This window comes from Gossypium hirsutum, chromosome D02, assembly GCF_007990345.1.
Source record: "Gossypium hirsutum isolate 1008001.06 chromosome D02, Gossypium_hirsutum_v2.1, whole genome shotgun sequence".
NCBI lineage: Eukaryota > Viridiplantae > Streptophyta > Magnoliopsida > Malvales > Malvaceae > Gossypium > Gossypium hirsutum.
In genome coordinates this window covers 5,445,814-5,464,477 of record NC_053438.1, presented here as the reverse complement: position 1 = coordinate 5,464,477, position 18,664 = coordinate 5,445,814, and the positions used below count along the sequence as shown (strand labels likewise).

The window sequence follows — 18,664 nt, the reverse complement described above, 5'->3', positions numbered from 1 at the left end:
TTTTTGCATATTCATTCATGACTGACATTCATTTGACATTCATGCATTCATTCATACATTGCATATCCCATACTCGGTCGTTGAAGATAAAATATATAATTCGCAGTTGTAATACCACAAGACTGAAACCACGTCATCCGTATAAAATGTGTCGACAAGCTAGAGTAATGGAAGCTGAATTCAATGAGAGAATTGAAAAGATGGAAAAGGCTCAAAAGGAATTACAAGAGCAACTGGCCAAATCGCAACAAGAGACGAGAGACCTAATGGTGAGATCTCGAGAGGAATCACTCGAGCAAAGAGATCAGATGGCTAAAATGATGGAGATGATGACAACTTTGGTCAAAGAAAAAGGACCCATGCAGAACCCCGTTGTTTTGGAACTTCGGTCAAGAATTCACCACGATCAGGATCCACTCTATCCCCCGGGATTCACTCCACCGCCCACGTATACAACACAAAGAGGGTATACTCAAGGGGAACCCACAGGCTTGGAATATCGACCTATGCCACCTGCTCCACCCACTAATTTAGGGCAAGGAATATTCGCGTCGAACCTAGGGGCTAGTCCTGTTGATCCACTAGTTCCAGATCTGGATGACCCAGCAGAGGTAGCCAAGTTGAAATTGGATAACCATGACGCAAAATATAGAAGTCTAGAGGAAAGACTCAAAGTAATAGAAGGCACTGAAGTCTTCTCCGCACTAGGTGCCAAGGAACTCAGTTTGGTACCTAATCTAATTTTGCCTCCGAAGTTCAAAGTGCCTGATTTTGAGAAGTATGATGGGACAAGGTGCCTAAAAGCACATCTCATTATGTTCTGTCAAAAAATGACCGGTTATGTGAACGAGGATAAACTACTCATACATTGCTTTCAAGATAGTCTAACAGGGTCAGCTCTTTGGTGGTACAACCAACTTAGTAGAGAAAAGATTCGATCTTGGAAGGACTTGGCGTCCGCATTCTGCGAGCAGTACAAGCATGTATCAGACATGGTGCCAGACCGGATGACCTTGCAAATGATGGAGAAAAAGCCATCAGAGACCTTCAGACAGTATGCACAGAGATGGAGAGACGTCTCGGCCCAAGTGGAGCCCCCACTAATAAAAACGGAGATAATCGTTCTCTTTATCAACACCTTAAAGGCGCCGTTTTATGACAAACTAGTGGGAAGTGCCACGAAAGAGTTTGCGGATATTGTAATATCTGGTGAGCTCATAGAGAATGCCGTCAAGAGCGATAGAATGGAAGGTTCAGAAGGTTCAAAAAGGGCAGCGCCTATGAAGAAGAAAGAACCAGAAGCCCATATGGTGGGAATGAAAAACCGTTATGCCCCTAATCCATATCCAAATCAACTCCGACCTCGAAATTATCCACCTCTAAATTTCTATTATCCTCCTCAAACCCCTTACTACCAAGCACCACATCTGTCCTACCCCGTATACGCCATGAACAACGAAAGACCCGTCACCACTTTTTCACAAAACACTGCACCAGTTCAAAACCACCCCAGAAACGAACCAAGACCAACAAGGCCCAACCCCGAGAGGCCACAATTTACTCCTATCCCTGTGTCGTATGGGGAATTGTACCCAAAACTCTTGGAAAAAACAATTGATATCTCCCCATTACATGGCCCCCCTTAAACCTCCATACCCGAAATGGTACGATCCAAACGCTAGTTGTGCATACCATGCGAGGAACCAGGGGCATTCTACTGAGAACTGTCTTGCTTTCAAAAGGAGAGTTCAAGGGCTCATCGATGCGGGCATTTTGCGATTTGATGGTACTGGCAGTACGACCGGGAATCCATTCCCAAACCACACCGAAGGGAATGTGAGCGCAGTAGGAGAGGAAAATGAACGGCAAAGTAGAAGATGAGTTTCTGAAATAAGAACACCTCTGCAGAAAATCTAGGAGGTAGTAGTTGAAAAAGAGTTGCTCTATCGTCTTGACGGAGTATTCGAAGGAAAAGATGCAAAAGGTCACAGTTTTTGTGAGTTCCATGGTGTTGAAGGGCACGACATTCAGTCCTGCGACGAGTTCAGAGGATTACTGCAAAGTATGATGGATAACAAGGAGATTGGGATCTTTTATAAAAGCGAGGAGGCCGATAGAGGAAAAATATGCGCTTCTGACAATCAATCATCGGGTTTCCTATATAGCGCCGACCGACCGTTAATAATTTATTATGACGCGAAGAAAGAGCCGGTGAAGCCAAAAATGATAATCGAAGTACCATCTCTTTTCCCTTATAAGAACAATAAAACAGTACCGTGGAGATACGATGTTAATATTTTCACACCGGAAGTTGGAAATTCCAAAGCTATAACTGAAGATATGGGAGAGGTAGGTCATTTTACCCGAAGTGGACGGTTCCATTCTAAAGAAATTGAACCAGTAAAGAAAAGTAGTGACTCGAAGCAAAAAGGGAAAGCAGTGATGCACGAAGTCAAAATCGAGCAAGAAATTCCACCCGTGCAAGAAACTAAAAAGCCTGTGAACGAGGAAGACGCTCAGGAATTCTTGAAATTTATCAAGCACAGTGAGTATAGTGTGGTGGAACAATTAAGCAAGCAGCCAGCAAGAATCTCAGTTTTATCTCTACTCTTAAATTCAGAGCCACATCGGAACGCTTTGCTGAAAGTGTTAAATCAAGCTTACGTAGCTAACAACATATCCGTTGAGAAGCTTGATAGATGGGTAAACAATCTGGATGCGGACAATTTCATCTCTTTTAGTGATGATGAGATACTGCCAAATGGTAGAGGCTCGGTGAAAGCGCTGCATATCACGACTCGCTGCAAGGGCTACATAATACCGAACGTGCTCATCGATAATGGGTCAGCGTTAAATGTTATGCCATTGGCCACGCTTTCCATAATACTGATGGATTTGTCCTACTTAAGGCCCTGTCATTCTACGGTAAGGGCATTCGACGGGACGAGGCGCGAAGTCATGGGAAAGATCGAAATCCCTTTGAAAGTGGGCCCTTACATTTATGATGTCGAGTTCCAAGTCATGGACATTACACCCTCTTATAACTACCTTTTGGGAAGCCCCTGGATCCATTCTGCTGGAGTAGTCCCATCATCCCTCCATCAAAAGGTGAAATTTATCATGGACGGTTGTTTGGTCACTGTCGAGGGAGAAGAAGACATTGTCGTATCTGTCTCTGCCGATGCACCGTACTTGGAAGTGAACAAAGACGCATTGGAATGTTCCTTCCGATCCCTTGAATTCGTCAATGCAACTTTTGTTGTTGAAGGAAACAGAATACCGGTGCCAAAACTGTCGAGAAATACTAGAATGGGTGTCAAGTTGACCATAGGAAGGGGAGCTCGTGCGAGAAGAGGTTTAGGGAGACATCTGCAAGGAATAGTGAGGGCTTTAAAGCCAGTGCACCACAAGGCCCGATACGGTTTGGGGTTCCAGCCTGACATACGCCAAAGAAGAAGACAGTGGAAGAAGGATCAAGAGAGAAGAATTGCAAGAACTTTGGGCCGAGAACCAGAATGGGAACCAATAGAGTACCCTCATTTGTCAAAAACATTTACATCTGCGGGAATGATGTACCCTGGACAAGATGATCCACGAAACATGCTGGGATTAATTAAAAGGGATTTTCAGAATGTCAGTATAAATGTCATTGACAAAGAAGCTGGTGCAAGTAAAGATGTCTCGAGGATACGCCCTTGCCCTCCTGGTTTCATGTTGAACAATTGGATTGCTGAGGAGCTTCTTGTAGTTTATAAGCCTTCAGAGTAATGCTAAACATCAACCTTCTATTGTGTCCTTAGATATAATGGAATTCTTTTGTAGGAGCTTGCATTCGCTCTTTATCATTTAAGTGAATATCAATGAAGATGCATTTTGTCACGATTTTTCACATTATCACTAATTTCATAATCATTTTCTCATTTTATAGCCTATCCTTACATTTGCCTCATTGCCATGACATAACATTTTGTTTATTGTTTCCAATACTTGGATGTCCCCCGATAGCTTCCTTTTCCATTCAACTTTCAGGTGCTTAGATATTGACGACATGAATAAGCCCGTTACGAATCTTGAAATTGATTTTGAGAAGGCTGTTTGCTTAGGAGAATTTGAAGCCGAAGAAAATGTTGAAGATTATGTCTCGTCTCCTGAATTGTTAAGAATGGTGGAACAAGAGGATAAACAGGTTCTGCCTCATGAAGAATCTGTGGAAACAATAAATTTGGGCACGGAAGAGAGGAAACAAGAAGTGAAGATTGGGACTTCTATTTCAGAAAGTACCAGGCATAGTTTGATCACTTTACTCTGCGAATACAAAGATATTTTCGCGTGGTCATACCAGGACATGGCAGGGCTAGATGAAAATTTAGTGGTCCATAAGGTCCCATTAAAGCCAGAATGCAAGCCCATCCAGTAAAAATTAAGACGGATGAGGCCCGAAATGCTGTTGAAAATAAAAGAGGAAGTCAAGAAGCAATTTGACGCTGGCTTCCTACAAGCCTCCAAATATCCAGAATGGGTGGCTAACATAGTCCCGGTACCAAAGAAAGATGGAAAAGTACGAATGTGCGTGGATTACCGTGACCTGAATCGAGCAAGCCCAAAAGATAATTTTCCCTTGCCACATATTGACACGTTGGTGGACAACACAGCAAAACATTCATTGTTTTCTTTCATGGATAGATTCTCGGGGTATAATCAGATCAAGATGGCCCCTGAGGATATGGAGAAAACTACCTTCATAACAATGTGGGGAACGTTCTGCTACAAGGTGATGCCATTCGGGTTAAAGAATGCTGGGGCAACATATCAGAGGGCTATGGTGACATTATTCCATGACATGATGCATAAGGAAAGAGAGGTCTACGTCGATGATATGATTGCTAAATCTCGAGGAGAAGAAGAACATGTAATGAACCTCAAGAAGTTGTTCGAAAGGCTGAGAAAGTTTCAGCTAAAGCTTAATCCAGTCAAATGTACATTTGGGGCTACCTCGGGAAAGTTGCTAGGCTTCATTGTCAGTGAAAGAGGTATCGAATTTGATCCAGATAAAATAAAAGCCATCCAAGAATTACCACCTCCGCGTACGCAAAAGGAAGTTAGAGGATTTTTAGGGAGATTAAACTACATCGCTCGATTTATCGCTCAACTTACCAACCAATGCGACCCAATCTTTCGGCTTCTTCGAAAACATAACCTGGGAGAATGGAACGAGGAATGCCAGGTGGCCTTTGATAAGATAAAACAATATTTATCCAGTCCTCCAGTGCTAGTACCGCCAACTCCTGGAAGACCATTGATATTGTATTTGACTGTGTTCGAAAGTTCAATGGGTTGCGTACTGGGGCAACACGACGAGTCAGGAAAGAAAGAAAAAAGCGATCTACTACCTCAGCAAAAAGTTCTCTGAATATGAGGCAAAATATTCGTCCATTGAGAAATATTGTTGCGCTTTGGTTTGGGTAGCTCGGAGACTCAGACAATATATGTTGTATCACACGACATGGCTAATTTCAAAGCTGGACCCAATAAAATACATGATGGAATCACCGGCACTATCAGGAAGAATGGCACGATGGCAGATCCTCCTTTCAGAATATGACATTGCCTATGTAAGTCAGAAGTCGATAAAAGGGAGCGCAATAGCTGACTTCTTAGCAACTCGAACGACAGAGGAATATGAGCCTTTAAGATTCGATTTCCCAAATGAAGACTTAATGTACATCACAGAAATAGTATCCGAGTCATCAAAAGAGAAGTCATGGAAGATGTGCTTTGATGGTGCGTCAAATGCTTTAGGGCATGGAATTGGAGCAATCCTGGTATCACCAGACGGGAATCATTATCCGTTCACCGCAAGACTGAACTTCTTCTGTACTAATAATATCGCAAAATATGAGGCCTGTATCATGGGGCTTCGTGCAGCTATCGAACGAAACATCGAGATCTTGGAGGTGTACGGGGACTCAGCCCTAGTGATTTACCAAATCCGTGGAGAGTGGGAAGTGAGGAACTCAAAATTGATTAAGTACAGCGATTTAGTGGCTGGATTGATCAAGGAATTCAAAGAAATAACTTTTCATTACTTCCCACGAGAAGAGAACCAATTGGCTGATGCCCTGGCCACTTTGGCTTCAATGTTCAAAGCAAGTAGAGAAACAAAAATAATGCCCCTCAAAATGAGCATATACGAGGTCCCTGCACACTGTTGTAGCATTGAGAAAGAAGTAGACGGACGGCCTTGGTTCCATGATATCTTAGAATATATCAAGAATCAAAGGTATCCCGAACAAGCGAATGAGAACGATAAAAGAACAATTAGAAGAATGGCAGCGGTATTTGTTCTTGATGGGGATATCCTGTATAAAAAAGGAAAGGATCAGATGCTTTTGAGATGTGTGGATGATGTTGAAGCCAGAAAAATACTTGAAGAGGTCCATGAGGGAATTTGCGGAACGCATGCCAATGGTTTCAATATGGCCAGAAAGATCATGAGACTCGGTTATTATTGGCTGACAATGGAAAGTGACTACATCAATTTTGCCAGAAAATGCCACAAATGTCAAATCTACGGCGATAAAATTCATGTAGCCCCTTCACCCCTTCATGTCATGACTTCTCCGTGGCCTTTTTCTATGTGGGGCATGGATGTCATAGGGCTAATTTCTCCAAAAGCTTCAAATGGACATCAATTCATTTTTGTGGTTATCGATTACTTCACAAAATAGATTGAAGCCGCTTCGTTTGCCAATGTGACGAAGACTGCAGTGTGCAAGTTTTTGAAAAAAAAAATCATTTGCCGATATGGTTTTCCTGAAAGAATCATTTCAGATAATGCCATGAATCTGAACAATAAGATGATGGAAGAAGTGTGCAAGTAATTCCAAATAAAGCATCATAACTCCTCGCCCTATCGCCCAAAGATGAACGGGGCTGTGGAAGCAGCCAACAAAAATATTAAGAGGATCATTGGGAAAATGACTGATACATATAAAGATTGGCACGAGAAACTACCATTTGCTTTGTATGCATATCGCACATCTGTGTGAACATCTACAGGAGCAACTCCTTTCTCTCTGGTTTATGGAATGGAAGCTGTGCTACCTATTGAGGTTGAGATCCCCTCTCTGCGAGTCTTAATGGAATCAAAGTTAGAAGAAGCAGAATGGGTAAAAACTCGATATGATCAACTGAACCTCATTGAAGAAAAGCGTCTCAGGGAAATTTGTCATGGACAAATGTACCAGAAAAGAATGATCACAGCCCATGACAAGAAGGTACGGCCAAGAGAATTCCATGAAGGAGAACTCGTACTGAGGAAAATTCTCCCAATACAAAAAGACCTGCGAGGAAAATGGGCACCAAATTGGGAAGGACCATATGTCGTAAAGAAGGCATTCTCAGGAGGAGCTTTGATCCTTACCGAGATGGATGGGAAAGAGTTGTCAAATCCAGTGAACTCAGATGTTGTGAAGAAATATTATGCTTAATATGAAAACCCGAAAAGGGCATCTTAAAAAAAAAGGATCAAGGCGAAAACCCGAAAAGGGCGTCTTGATTAGTACAAAAAGATTAGGATGAAAACCCGAGAGGGCGTCCTAATGAAACAAACCTGGTGGTGAATGATAGGTCAAGCAGTGAGGCTACAGTATTTGAAGCATTTCTGAAAGCTCGAGATCTTCTACGCAAGAAGCCGCGCTCGAAAAGATTTTTGATTGAGGAACGAGGAAAAGTTCATGTGTTGAATATCTAGAGCATTTGTATCCATTGAATACGATCCTTTCTTTCTTTTTGACATTTTTTACTCTCATTGTTTAACTTGCTTTGTTTGCCACATTTGAAATAGATGAATATGAAATATCATTTTTGTCCCTATCTGACCTTTTTCATGCATCTCATTATGGGTTCATTTACATGATAAATAGTGAAATGACATACTCTAAACAAAAGAAGTGCTAAGCATTACCCGGATAAGAATTTGATAAGTACAAGAGCCTCAAAGCAAGGACAAAGTTCAACCAGGGGCAAAAGAGCGATATCTGAGAAACGCAGATTAGTCGTGAAGCTAGAGGATGGGTACAGGGCCTGAAGAGAAAGTCAAGAGTCAAAGCAATGAACACAGATCATCAAAAATCATGACGGAAAGGGACATATGATAAGCAAGCCCAAGGCGCATAGCATGATCATGTAGGCATAAAGGCATTTAAGGCAAACATGTGCATATCATGATAACATCATGCATGACATCTACATGTATTTCAGCAGAACAAGAGGTTTTGATGATAGCTGTACTGAATCAAAGGAAAAGACACCTGAGTTCCACCAGATGACATCTTTTGGTATTTTAATGTTTTTATTTCTGATTTTCAAAAAAATCAACTCATATTGCGAGAGGTGAGTTGAGCCTCAGGACACGCTGAGGTGGTTTTTAATTTATGTTCATCAAAAATTAGCTCATATTGCAAGAGGTGAGTTGAGCCTTGGCTCACACGCTGAGGTATTTTCAATTTCTGGTTTTCAATTTCTGTTTTTAAAATCAACTCATATTGCGAGAGGTGAGTTGAGCCTTAGGACACGCTGAGGTAATTTCTATTTCTATTTGTCAAAAATCAACTCATATTGCGAGAGGTGAGTTGAGCCTCGGGACACGCTGAGGTAATTTCAATTTCTGTTTGTCAAAAATTAACTCATATTGCGAGAGGTGAGTTGAGCCTCGGCTCACATGCTGAGGTCTTTTGAATTTCTGTTCTTCAATTTCTGTTCGTAAAAAAAAAATCAACTCATATTGCGAGAGGTGAGTTGAGCCTCAGGACACGCTGAGGTATTTTTAAATTTCTGTTTTTCAAAAATCAACTCATATTGCGAGAGGTGAGTTGAGCCTCGGGACACGCTGAGGTAATTTCAATTTCTGTTTGTCAAAAATTAACTCATATTGCGAGAGGTGAGTTGAGCCTCGGCTCACATGCTGAGGTCTTTTCAATTTCTGTTCTTCAATTTCTGTTCGTAAAAAAATCAACTCATATTGCGAGAGGTGAGTTGAGCCTCAAGACACGCTGAGGTATTTTTAAATTTCTGTTTTTCAAAAAAATCAACTCATATTGCGAAAGGTGAGTTAAGCCTTGGGACACGCTGAGGTAATTTCAATTTCTGTTTGTCAAAAATTAACTCATATTGTGAGAGGTGAGTTGAGTCTCGGCTCACATGCTGAGGTCTTTTTAATTTCTGCTTTTCAATTTCTGTTTTTTCAATTTATATTTTTCAAAAATCAACTCATATTGCGAGATGTGAGTTGAGCCTTGGGTTCACATGTCGAGGTATTTTCAAAATCTACTTTTGCGAGTGGTGAGTTGAGCCTTGGCTCACGTGCTGAGCTATTTTCAATTTCTGTTTTTAATGTCTAGTTTTACAGAGTCAATTCATATTGCGAGAAATGAGTTGAGCTCATGATCACATGCCGAGTAAAGAATCAATATTAGAGCTGATTGAAGACACCAGATTTTGTCTCCCTGAAGTTACAGTGGAGTTAATCGAGGATATCAGATCTTGCCTTTCTAAAGTGGCAGAAGAGAAGACCCAAAACCTTATCTCACTGAAGCGTTAAAAGAGCATATTGAATTACATTGGAACAGATTGAAGCTACAAGGCATATCTCCGAATTTTCAGTGGATTGAACCAAAGCTACAAATGCGATGGATTGGAAAGAGACTACCTGGATGAGAAGAGCACCAAAGAAGTCCATACTTAGCAAGACCGGGCAAAATTGGCCTTTCTTTATATCTTTGCTCTATTCTCGTTACACGATAATAAGCAAAGAGGGGCAGCTGTTGTAGGCCAATTTTAGCCCATTTACATCAAAACCCAATTTAGCCTTACCTAACCCACCAAAATTAAACCCAAAACCCAAAATCTTAACTACCCAAAGCCAAATTTACATCAAAACCCCAATGGCCCAAACCCTAAGCCCAAATCAAAATAAAAAAACCTAGCCCACAACTTAAACTTTTCTCAACTAGCCACTCCTTTTCCACTACCAACTCCACTAGCCACACCTTTTCCACCACCAACTCCACTAGCCACTCTTTTTCTACCACCAACTCCACTAGCCACACCTTCTCCACCACTACTTGTACCTACAAATGAAGGCATAAACAATAAAAAAATATTTTGTAAATGGCTATATAAGCCTTCTCATATTTTGTATATGGGGGAAGGATTTTTTTTTTTGAGAATTTTTGGGAGAGAAAGTTATTGTAAAGGATTTTTGGAGAGGTTTCTTTTTAAAGTAATTAAGGAGAAGAGTTATTGTGAAGGCTAGTTTTTGGAGAAACTAGTTTTTTTTTGAAGATTAATCAAAGATCAAAGCAAAAGAGGTTTCTTTGTCTATTCTCATTTTAAGTTCTTTGTTTACTTATTGTTTTCCTTTCAATCTTATTTTGTTTCTTTTATACGAAAGAAAAAAAATAAAAGGAGGAAGCTTACCTATTTTTACCGAAAAAGTTTTTTTGAGGTCCGGCTGCCGTGTACGGTGGCGCCGGCGGCGGTCCGGCGACCGGACGATGGTCGACCTTGTGGTCGAAAATCATCCACCCTCTCCCTCTCTCTCCTTTTTTGTTATTATTATATTTCTTAATATTATATTATATATATTCTTTTAATATATTAGGTATATTTTAAATTCTATATTACGTATATATATATTATACTATTTTATGTATATATCTTTAATATTATATTACTTATATATATATTTACATGTTATCTTATGTATATATCTTAACTATATTATGTATGTATTTTTAACACTATATTATGTACATATTTTTAATATTATCACGTATTTATTTTTTTTATATATGTACATATTGATGTAGTATTATTAATAGTATTGATTTTTAAACATCATTATTATTTCTAATATATATATATTATGTACATTTTTTTATTTCTATTTTATTTTTTATTTGTCAATATTAATTATTATTATTCTAATATTTTGATATTTTAATATTTTATATTTTATATATTTTATTATTCACATCATTATTCGCATTTTTTGACAATAATATTCTTGGATTTTTTTTACTATCATTTTAAAAACTTTTTACATTTTAATTTTAAGAATAAGGCAATGTACTGATTTTAACATTAAGTCATCGATTTCATCGCTATGTTGGGTGAAATTAATCGGCTCGTGTTAAAAACGGGACGTCCTTCTAAAAAACAAAAAAACTTGCAACTTCTCATTTCCTTCAATCGGATCACACTTAAATGTAAAATTGAATTCGTATTTTTGAAAATCAAGACAACATGTGTTTAATAAGATACTAATTTTGGGCGTCGCGAGGGTGCTAATACCTTCCTCGCGCGTAACCGACTCCCGAACCCTAAATTTTCTCTAGATTCTAATGTAGACCTAAACTTAGCCTTTTATTTGTTTTAATAAGAGATCTAATAGGTGTCCGATCACACCTAGGAAAAAGGATTGGTGGCGACTCCCTGTTTATTTCAAAAATCAAATGTCAAATTTCAAACTTTTTTTCAATAAATCGCCACAATTAGCGACCAAGCTAAGCTAAAATTTTTATGTCGCTACACCAACGTAATCAGTGGGGTAAGAACGACAGTCGATGCTTGGAAATTGAATAACCCTTTTTGGTAGAATGTGATTTGTTCATCATCGGCAGCTTTATTTGTTGGGATGAAATTAGCTTCTTTCAATCCTAAAAGCTTCAAAACAGCATTCAACATGCCGATGGTGTATGATATAATTGCCTTCATCATCCAAATCCTTTGTTCATTCCACCATGTTCTTATTGGATCGCCCGTTAATAGAACTTCCTCTAAATGTTTCAATTGTGACATTATGAAAATGTATGAAAACACCATAAACCATGAATTCGAAACCTGTTTGATTAAGAAAAAGAACTTTCAGAATAAATTGCATCATATGCTTTAATAAATGCAATATTTTAAGATGACATATCAATTTTTACTAGAACCTAGGGGCGAAGCTAGGAATTATGTGATGAGACCAAGATAAAATTAATAAAAATAGGGGTCAAAGTTAAAAAATTTTGTATTAAAATGACTTGAATTGAATTTTACATTTTTGAGAAGGGCCAAAATAGCAATTGTTTCACTTACATAGAAGCTAAAAGGGATTAATTTGAACAATTTGCATTTGGGAGGCACTAAAATTATAAGTTCAACATTCAACCAAGGGGTCAAGGCCTCTACCTACACAACCTTACTCAAACCTGAAAAATCTAACCTTATCAATTTGTAATTAAATCTGACTCAATCTGATTTTATCATAAAATACTAACAATCCGAACTTGAATTGACAGGAGCTCAAATTGACTCGAATTTAAAATTGATTCAAATCCAAAATTATCCAAGAACTAATCTTAAATGACTCAAATAAAACAAAATGATTCAACCTCGCGCTGATAATATCTAAAAAGGTCAAACTTCAAGCTCAAATGACTTGATGCAAAATAATTTAAACCCGAAACTAGTCCAAATATAAACTGATCTGAATTGACATGGTTCAAAATTTCAATTCTCTTGATCCAACTTCACCCAATTAAAAACTTAACAAAATGAATGAATAGAAAACACTATGAAAAAAGTTGGATTTTGAAAACTTAACATTAAAATCATAGATGAAAATGAAACTCACCTTGGGGTATAGTGGAATGCCATGTAAGAGGCAAAGTTGAGGAATAATAGCTAAACACCAGATAGGAAAGAAGTAGAAGGGCTGCAATGAGAGGTAAACATAGCACATTCTTTGAAGCAAAGACATCCTTGATTTTAACCCATAAATTAGAGGACAAAACTTTGAGAATGTAACTTGGAGAGCTCCACAGTTCCATCTTGACCCTTGTAATAATGTGTCATTCAACTTTGTTGTAGCTGTGCCTAGAAATGCTGGACTTGGGGGATTATAAAATATAGATTTCCACCCTTCACAGTGCAGATTAAACCCTGTAAAATAATCTTCTAGCAGCGACATATACAAGAACCCAACCTGTTTTTCAAAGGATAAGAGAAACATTTACGGCATATCAAACTAGCATATATGATAATAATGGTTATATGTATATATTTGAATGTGAATATGCTTGCCTGCTTTCCCCGCTGAGTTCCTTCCTCGTATTTGCAGGAGGCTAAAAATCTGGTTTCTTCAAGCAATCTGCTGGTGACATCTGTGTTGTACTTGGCCGATTTAAGCGATTTCACTAACTCATTTGATGGACCGAGATATTGTTTTAACTGAGTGAAATCGGTATCTGCATTCAAAATGAAAATAATGTAATTTAGTAATTCATCTATATTATTATATATTAAACGAGCCATCTCGATACCAATTCAATAGTGAAATTATTAAAATACTTTTACTTTAAAGGATAAATAATATTATTATAAGGACATTTTTATCTTTTCCATAATCTTCAAAAAAAACAATTGAAAAATATTTTTTCTGAATCAAATATAAGATCAACAAATTCATACAAAAAAAATATTGCTTCTCCACTAGAGGTGCTCATGGACTGCCCGGCCCGACGGCCTGCCCGAAATATGGGAGGGTTCGGGTAAAAATATAGGCTTGAAATATGAGTTTGGGCGAAATATAATAAATATATTTTTTTATTTTTTTAATTTTAAAATATTTTTAAAATATTTTTTTTATTTTTAAAATAAATTTTTGGTGTTTATTAAAAAAATGGGTCAGGCCGGGCCGGGCTCGGGCTTAAGAATTTTTCTCGAACCAGGCCTGGACAAAATTTCAGGCCCATATATCGGGGCGGGCCGGACCTGGGCCTGGGACGTGGGCCGAAATTTTTTCTCAGCCCAGCCCATGAGCACTTCTATACTCCACTAATAATCATTTATTAATATATTTTCATAAATATATTTTTTAATATAAAACACTTCGTTCACTCGGGTGTGATAAATTCTAGTGGTCTATTATATAACTTAATGTTAATATTTACATTTTAATCGTTTATGCGAACCACTTAAAAGAAGTGGTTGAAACTCTAGTAATTTAAGTCTTGACGATGACATCATCTCCCTTTAATTTATAGTACTTGTATTAATAAAAAAAAAAAGATAAAGTAACATTTAGTCTATGAAACATGACAATTTTTCAGTTTGGTCCTTGAATATTTGATTTTTTTCACATTAACCTCAAGATTTGATTTTTTTTCAATTTGATCCTTATATTTGGATTTTGTTAAGGTGTAATGATATGATACTTTGATATTGTGCCGCATCATTACCAGAAAATGTTATCAAGTTCTGGTACTAATGTTGACAAAAAAAAATTTAGGGATCAAGATAGGAACAATTACCAAGTTTAAGGACTAAATGTTGCTTTATCCCCCAAAAAAAATCATTCATTTACCAATTGTATGGTTACCTTCTTGTACTATATCTCTATATAATGCCTTTCGTTTCATATAAAAACCACTTCCAGATAACATTGGTCCCTGCAATCCATCCATACCAGGCCACTTCACCTAAAATTCAGAACCCAAAAACTGCTATTAAAACCCAAAATGAAAAACATCAGTTAATAACATCAAATATATGAAAAAGATTGAGCCTAATACATGAAAGTATACAATGATATAATATAGTTTTGAGTGCATATTTACGTACCAAGAATGTTGATCTTAATTGACCATCATAGATATCCATCTTACTGAGATTGTGAAACTTTTGAGGGAACTGAACGAAAGCTAGATTGGAATTGATTTTAGGATCTAAATGGAAACACATTGCTTGTTTAGCAGACGTCGGGTCATTGCATCGCATGTCGCAGTCTAGAACCAATATGTAAGGGGAGTTGCTTATCATGTTGGAGACCCTGAGCTGCCATGAAAAAGGAACAAAAAAGAGAACAAAAGAATCAAAATTTTAAAGCTGAGAATCAATTAGGGAAATTTAATGCATTAAGGAAATTAAGGAGAAATTACAAGAACATTGAGTGCTCCAGCTTTGAAATGGTGATGATATGAAGGGTTTTTCTCACGAGAAACGTAGACGAGACGTGGCATCTTGACTTGGTTTGTGTCGTTTGCATTATGGGATTCATCTTGCATCACCTGAAAAGAAAAGGAAAAACATTATCTCAGGGTGTCACTCATTACTCTTTAACAGAATCCAAGTTAATGGACCAATTTGAAACAAAATTGACAAGTTTAAGGACTAATGTGGAAAAAAATTTTAGGGACCAAATTGAAAATATTTCCAAATTTAGGGACTAAATAAAATTAAAACAGTGTTAAGACCTAAGGGCTATCCTTTGGGTCTAAATTTGTCAATTGAAATCTTTTGGGGCCTTTAGTTGCTGTGACTAATTTAGGTCCCTTGGGCTACTGCTTTTGGTCCAGTAATCAGATTGTGGGTTACAATAAATGTCTCAAATTTTATAAAAATTATTTATTAATATATTAAAATACATATAAAAATAAAATATTCTAAATAAGATTAGAATAAAACAATGTATATGAACAATTTTTTTTTGAAAAATTTTAATATTTAAATTCAATTGTCTCTATAGATTCAATTTAATTACATTTTTAATGATTTTAAAAATTATTTTCAACATATGTAAAGCTGAATTTTCATCTTTACTTTAGACTATTTTTTTTAATAATCTCACTATATGTTTTACACATATATGTCTTTTTTTGACTATCTATAACTCCTCCCAACTCATAAATAGGAGTGTGCTCGAACTCACATCCTCCTGTATTGGCAACAAGACTTATACAAATCGAGTTAAGACTCAATCCACATTTATAAACATATTAAATTGTGGGAGGAAAGTTATTAAAAGTAATTTTAAATATAAGTTGACAATAAAAAAAGCACAGTATGTTTGCCAACAAATAGGAAATATATAAAGAGAAGTACCTCAACATGTGCAGGATGATTTTTAGTATTGAATTCCGCAAGCATCTTACCGTTGCTTTCTGCTTTTTGCACCTTCTTTTCCATCAATTTGTATTTTAGCTGCGTTAATTTCTATAATTAAATGGTACGTAAAAAAGATTCCACAGCTGGGCTTACATAAAATAAGAGTTTGTTTATTGACATCCAAATTTTTAATTACTTTTAAACCAAATGATTAAGGTTATACATTTTTTTAATATATACAATAAATGCCTTGATTATTTTAGCATTATCATGTCTATATATATTCATATATTATTATTTTTAGTATGTGTAATCTAAAATTTACCTTCCTTCTAAGGAAATATTTCCTTAGTAAATAAATTATAATTAAGAGAATTATTTGGTAGAATTTTAAATAAAACCAGAATAAATTTCTATTTTATATTTTTATATAAAATCTAAAAAAAATCAATTTAAACTCATAGAATTAAATATATGATAAAATTTGAACCTCATTATATCTAAAATCTTATCTTCACTATTTCAACCAAAACCTCTTTTATTTCTCAGATATATTTTTTACATAAAATTTTCTCACTCACGCAGCCAAAAAGGATAGAAAAACATGCCAAGATTTTTAATGTGCTTGAAATTTTTTTATAATAAATTTATAAAAAAAATAATATAAAATTTAAATGTAATATTGTTTGGAATAATAAAATTGAGATGACGAAATTATAGTATTTTGAGTTTAAATCCTATCACATATATATTATATAAAAATATAAAAGAAACAAAAAAAATATATTGTTTTGTAAATTTAATGGATTTTTGGTAATTTGATAAAAAGGTTGAAACTCAATTGATGGGTTGATATAATAATAAAATTAGTTCAAATAGATGAATTACTATCCAATCTACTCCTAAATTATTTTTGGGAAAAAGAACAAAAAACACAAAAGAAGTTGATTCAAACCTTGATTTTCTCCTTTTCTGCTTCGTAACCTTGTCCCAAAAATTCATCATCATACCTCGAAAAATAAAGCTTGGGGCATCTGGTTTTTATCCCAAACCTCGTACAAAATGGAACCCAATACCTACCAAATTCCCAAGCCTCTTTCATTGCATACAAAGTTAAACCACAACCTCCATCATCCGAAACATAAACCGATAGCTTCTCCGCCGGGTAATCCATCGCCATTGCCGACAAAACCGTGTTCATCACCTCCAATGGCGGCTCCTTCTCCGGGTCTGCGGTGCATATGAACACATCGATTGCCGGTAGTTCATCATCGTTTTTGTCTTGCAGTAACCTTTCGGGGAACGTTTGGCGAGTGAAGGGTCGCCATAGAAACGCTTGGCTGAGCAGCCAAAGTACAGAGAGAATTAGCTCGGAGGTGAACGCTAGAAGGAGAGGGAGGGAAGGTGTTGAATGGAAGAAAGAAGAAAGTCTGTAGAAAATCAGGGAAGTTATGGCTACGGAATGGAGGAGGGCGTAAGAGCGGTTGATAATGGTGGATTTTTTGTTGGGGTTGCAGAGACTGTAGGGCGGAGGAGCCTCCATCTGCGCTGGTTATACTTTAGTATTGCTGGTGTCCGCACAATTAAGTTTCACTCGTCAACTTCAATATATATAACTGCATATGACGTAAACGCTGGTACGTGTCACGTTTCTTGCAGTTGGTCATATGTAATTGAAGTATCCTGCAGTGAGTGAATATTCTAGAATTCATATTATATTTTGTTTTCTCTACTTAAAAGATAGATAAAATAATATTTATCTGTTCAATTAAAGAGTAAATTATTTTTATGTGTTAAAAATTTTATTCATTTGTACTGTTAAAAATTAGTGTAGCTCACTTAATAACCAAATAGTGACACATAACGTGTCACATGTATCTTATGTTGATGTGCAAAGACATTTCTACTAGTGAAAATGGACGAAAGTTTTAACAAGAGAACTAGTTTGCTCTTTAATTTAACATACAATGACTAATTTATTCATTTTTAAGTAGAGGGAACAATATGCAATCTAGCTCCTAGCATATGAACTGTGATAGCCCGAAATAGGGCCTAATCGGAATAGTGGTTTCGTAACCACAAATCCGAAGTGAAATAGTTTAATTTTATAAATTTTTATTAGTTACTGATTGATTGAAATATTGTGTGAAAATATGGATAGGAAATTTTAATACTTTAGTGCTTAATTGAATTTTTAGGACTAAATTGAGAAAAATGCAAAGTGTGTCTAATTAGTGATTAAATGACTTAATTGAATTATTGCATGAAATTGGAAGTGTTTATGTGGCAATTAGACCATAAATTAGTGTTATGGACACAAAAGGGTATTTCTAGAAAAATATCTAAGTAATGGGTCAAGGGCATTTTTGTCCAAATTGGGTAAAAGACAAAATAAAGAGAAAATAAGTGTCCATCTTCTTCAAAAAAATCAGAAGCTTGCTGCCGAAAGTTTCAGGTTACCATAGTTAAGGGTTTTGATTTTCCTAAGCTCAATTGTAAGTGATTTCTTGCCCCGTTTTTAATTATTTTCGTATTTTTATGCTTATTGAAGCTTGAATTTCATGTTTCTACCATTTAATTTAAATGAAATTAAAGTTTAAAAATTGACCCATTCATGATATAATTGTAAATTGATTAGTGATGTTAGATAATGAATGTTTGAAGTGTTAATTACAAGTTTTACTAGATGAATTTCAATGAAAAATGTTGAAAAAGGGCTAAATTGTGAAAG

At 36.4% G+C, this 18,664-nt stretch overlaps 1 protein-coding gene across 1 annotated transcript; it reads right to left on the bottom strand.

Annotated features, from left to right (window-relative positions):
- Positions 1 to 11,482: 11,482 nt before the first annotated feature.
- LOC107927657 (cellulose synthase-like protein G2) lies at positions 11,483 to 17,530 on the bottom strand. Its single transcript, XM_016858768.2, has 8 exons — positions 16,889 to 17,530; positions 15,931 to 16,029; positions 14,988 to 15,116; positions 14,671 to 14,883; positions 14,429 to 14,528; positions 13,132 to 13,295; positions 12,683 to 13,033; positions 11,483 to 11,904 (listed from the first exon to the last, which is right to left on the bottom strand). Exons 1-8 carry the CDS (start codon positions 17,474 to 17,476, stop codon positions 11,590 to 11,592), a joined length of 1,959 nt encoding a protein of 652 aa, XP_016714257.2. The 5' UTR covers positions 17,477 to 17,530; the 3' UTR covers positions 11,483 to 11,589.
- Between the last annotated feature and the right edge of the window lie 1,134 nt (positions 17,531 to 18,664).

Coding starts and splice junctions, on each gene's coding strand:
- LOC107927657 (XM_016858768.2), bottom strand. CDS start 17,476: ATGGAGGCTCCTCCGCCCTACAGTCTCTGCAACCCCAACAAAAAATCC. Junction 13,296..14,428: donor TAGAGATATAGTACAAGAAG/GTAACCATACAA, acceptor TTTTGAATGCAG/ATACCGATTTCACTCAGTTA. Junction 11,905..12,682: donor GCATTCCACTATACCCCAAG/GTGAGTTTCATT, acceptor TTAATCAAACAG/GTTTCGAATTCATGGTTTAT.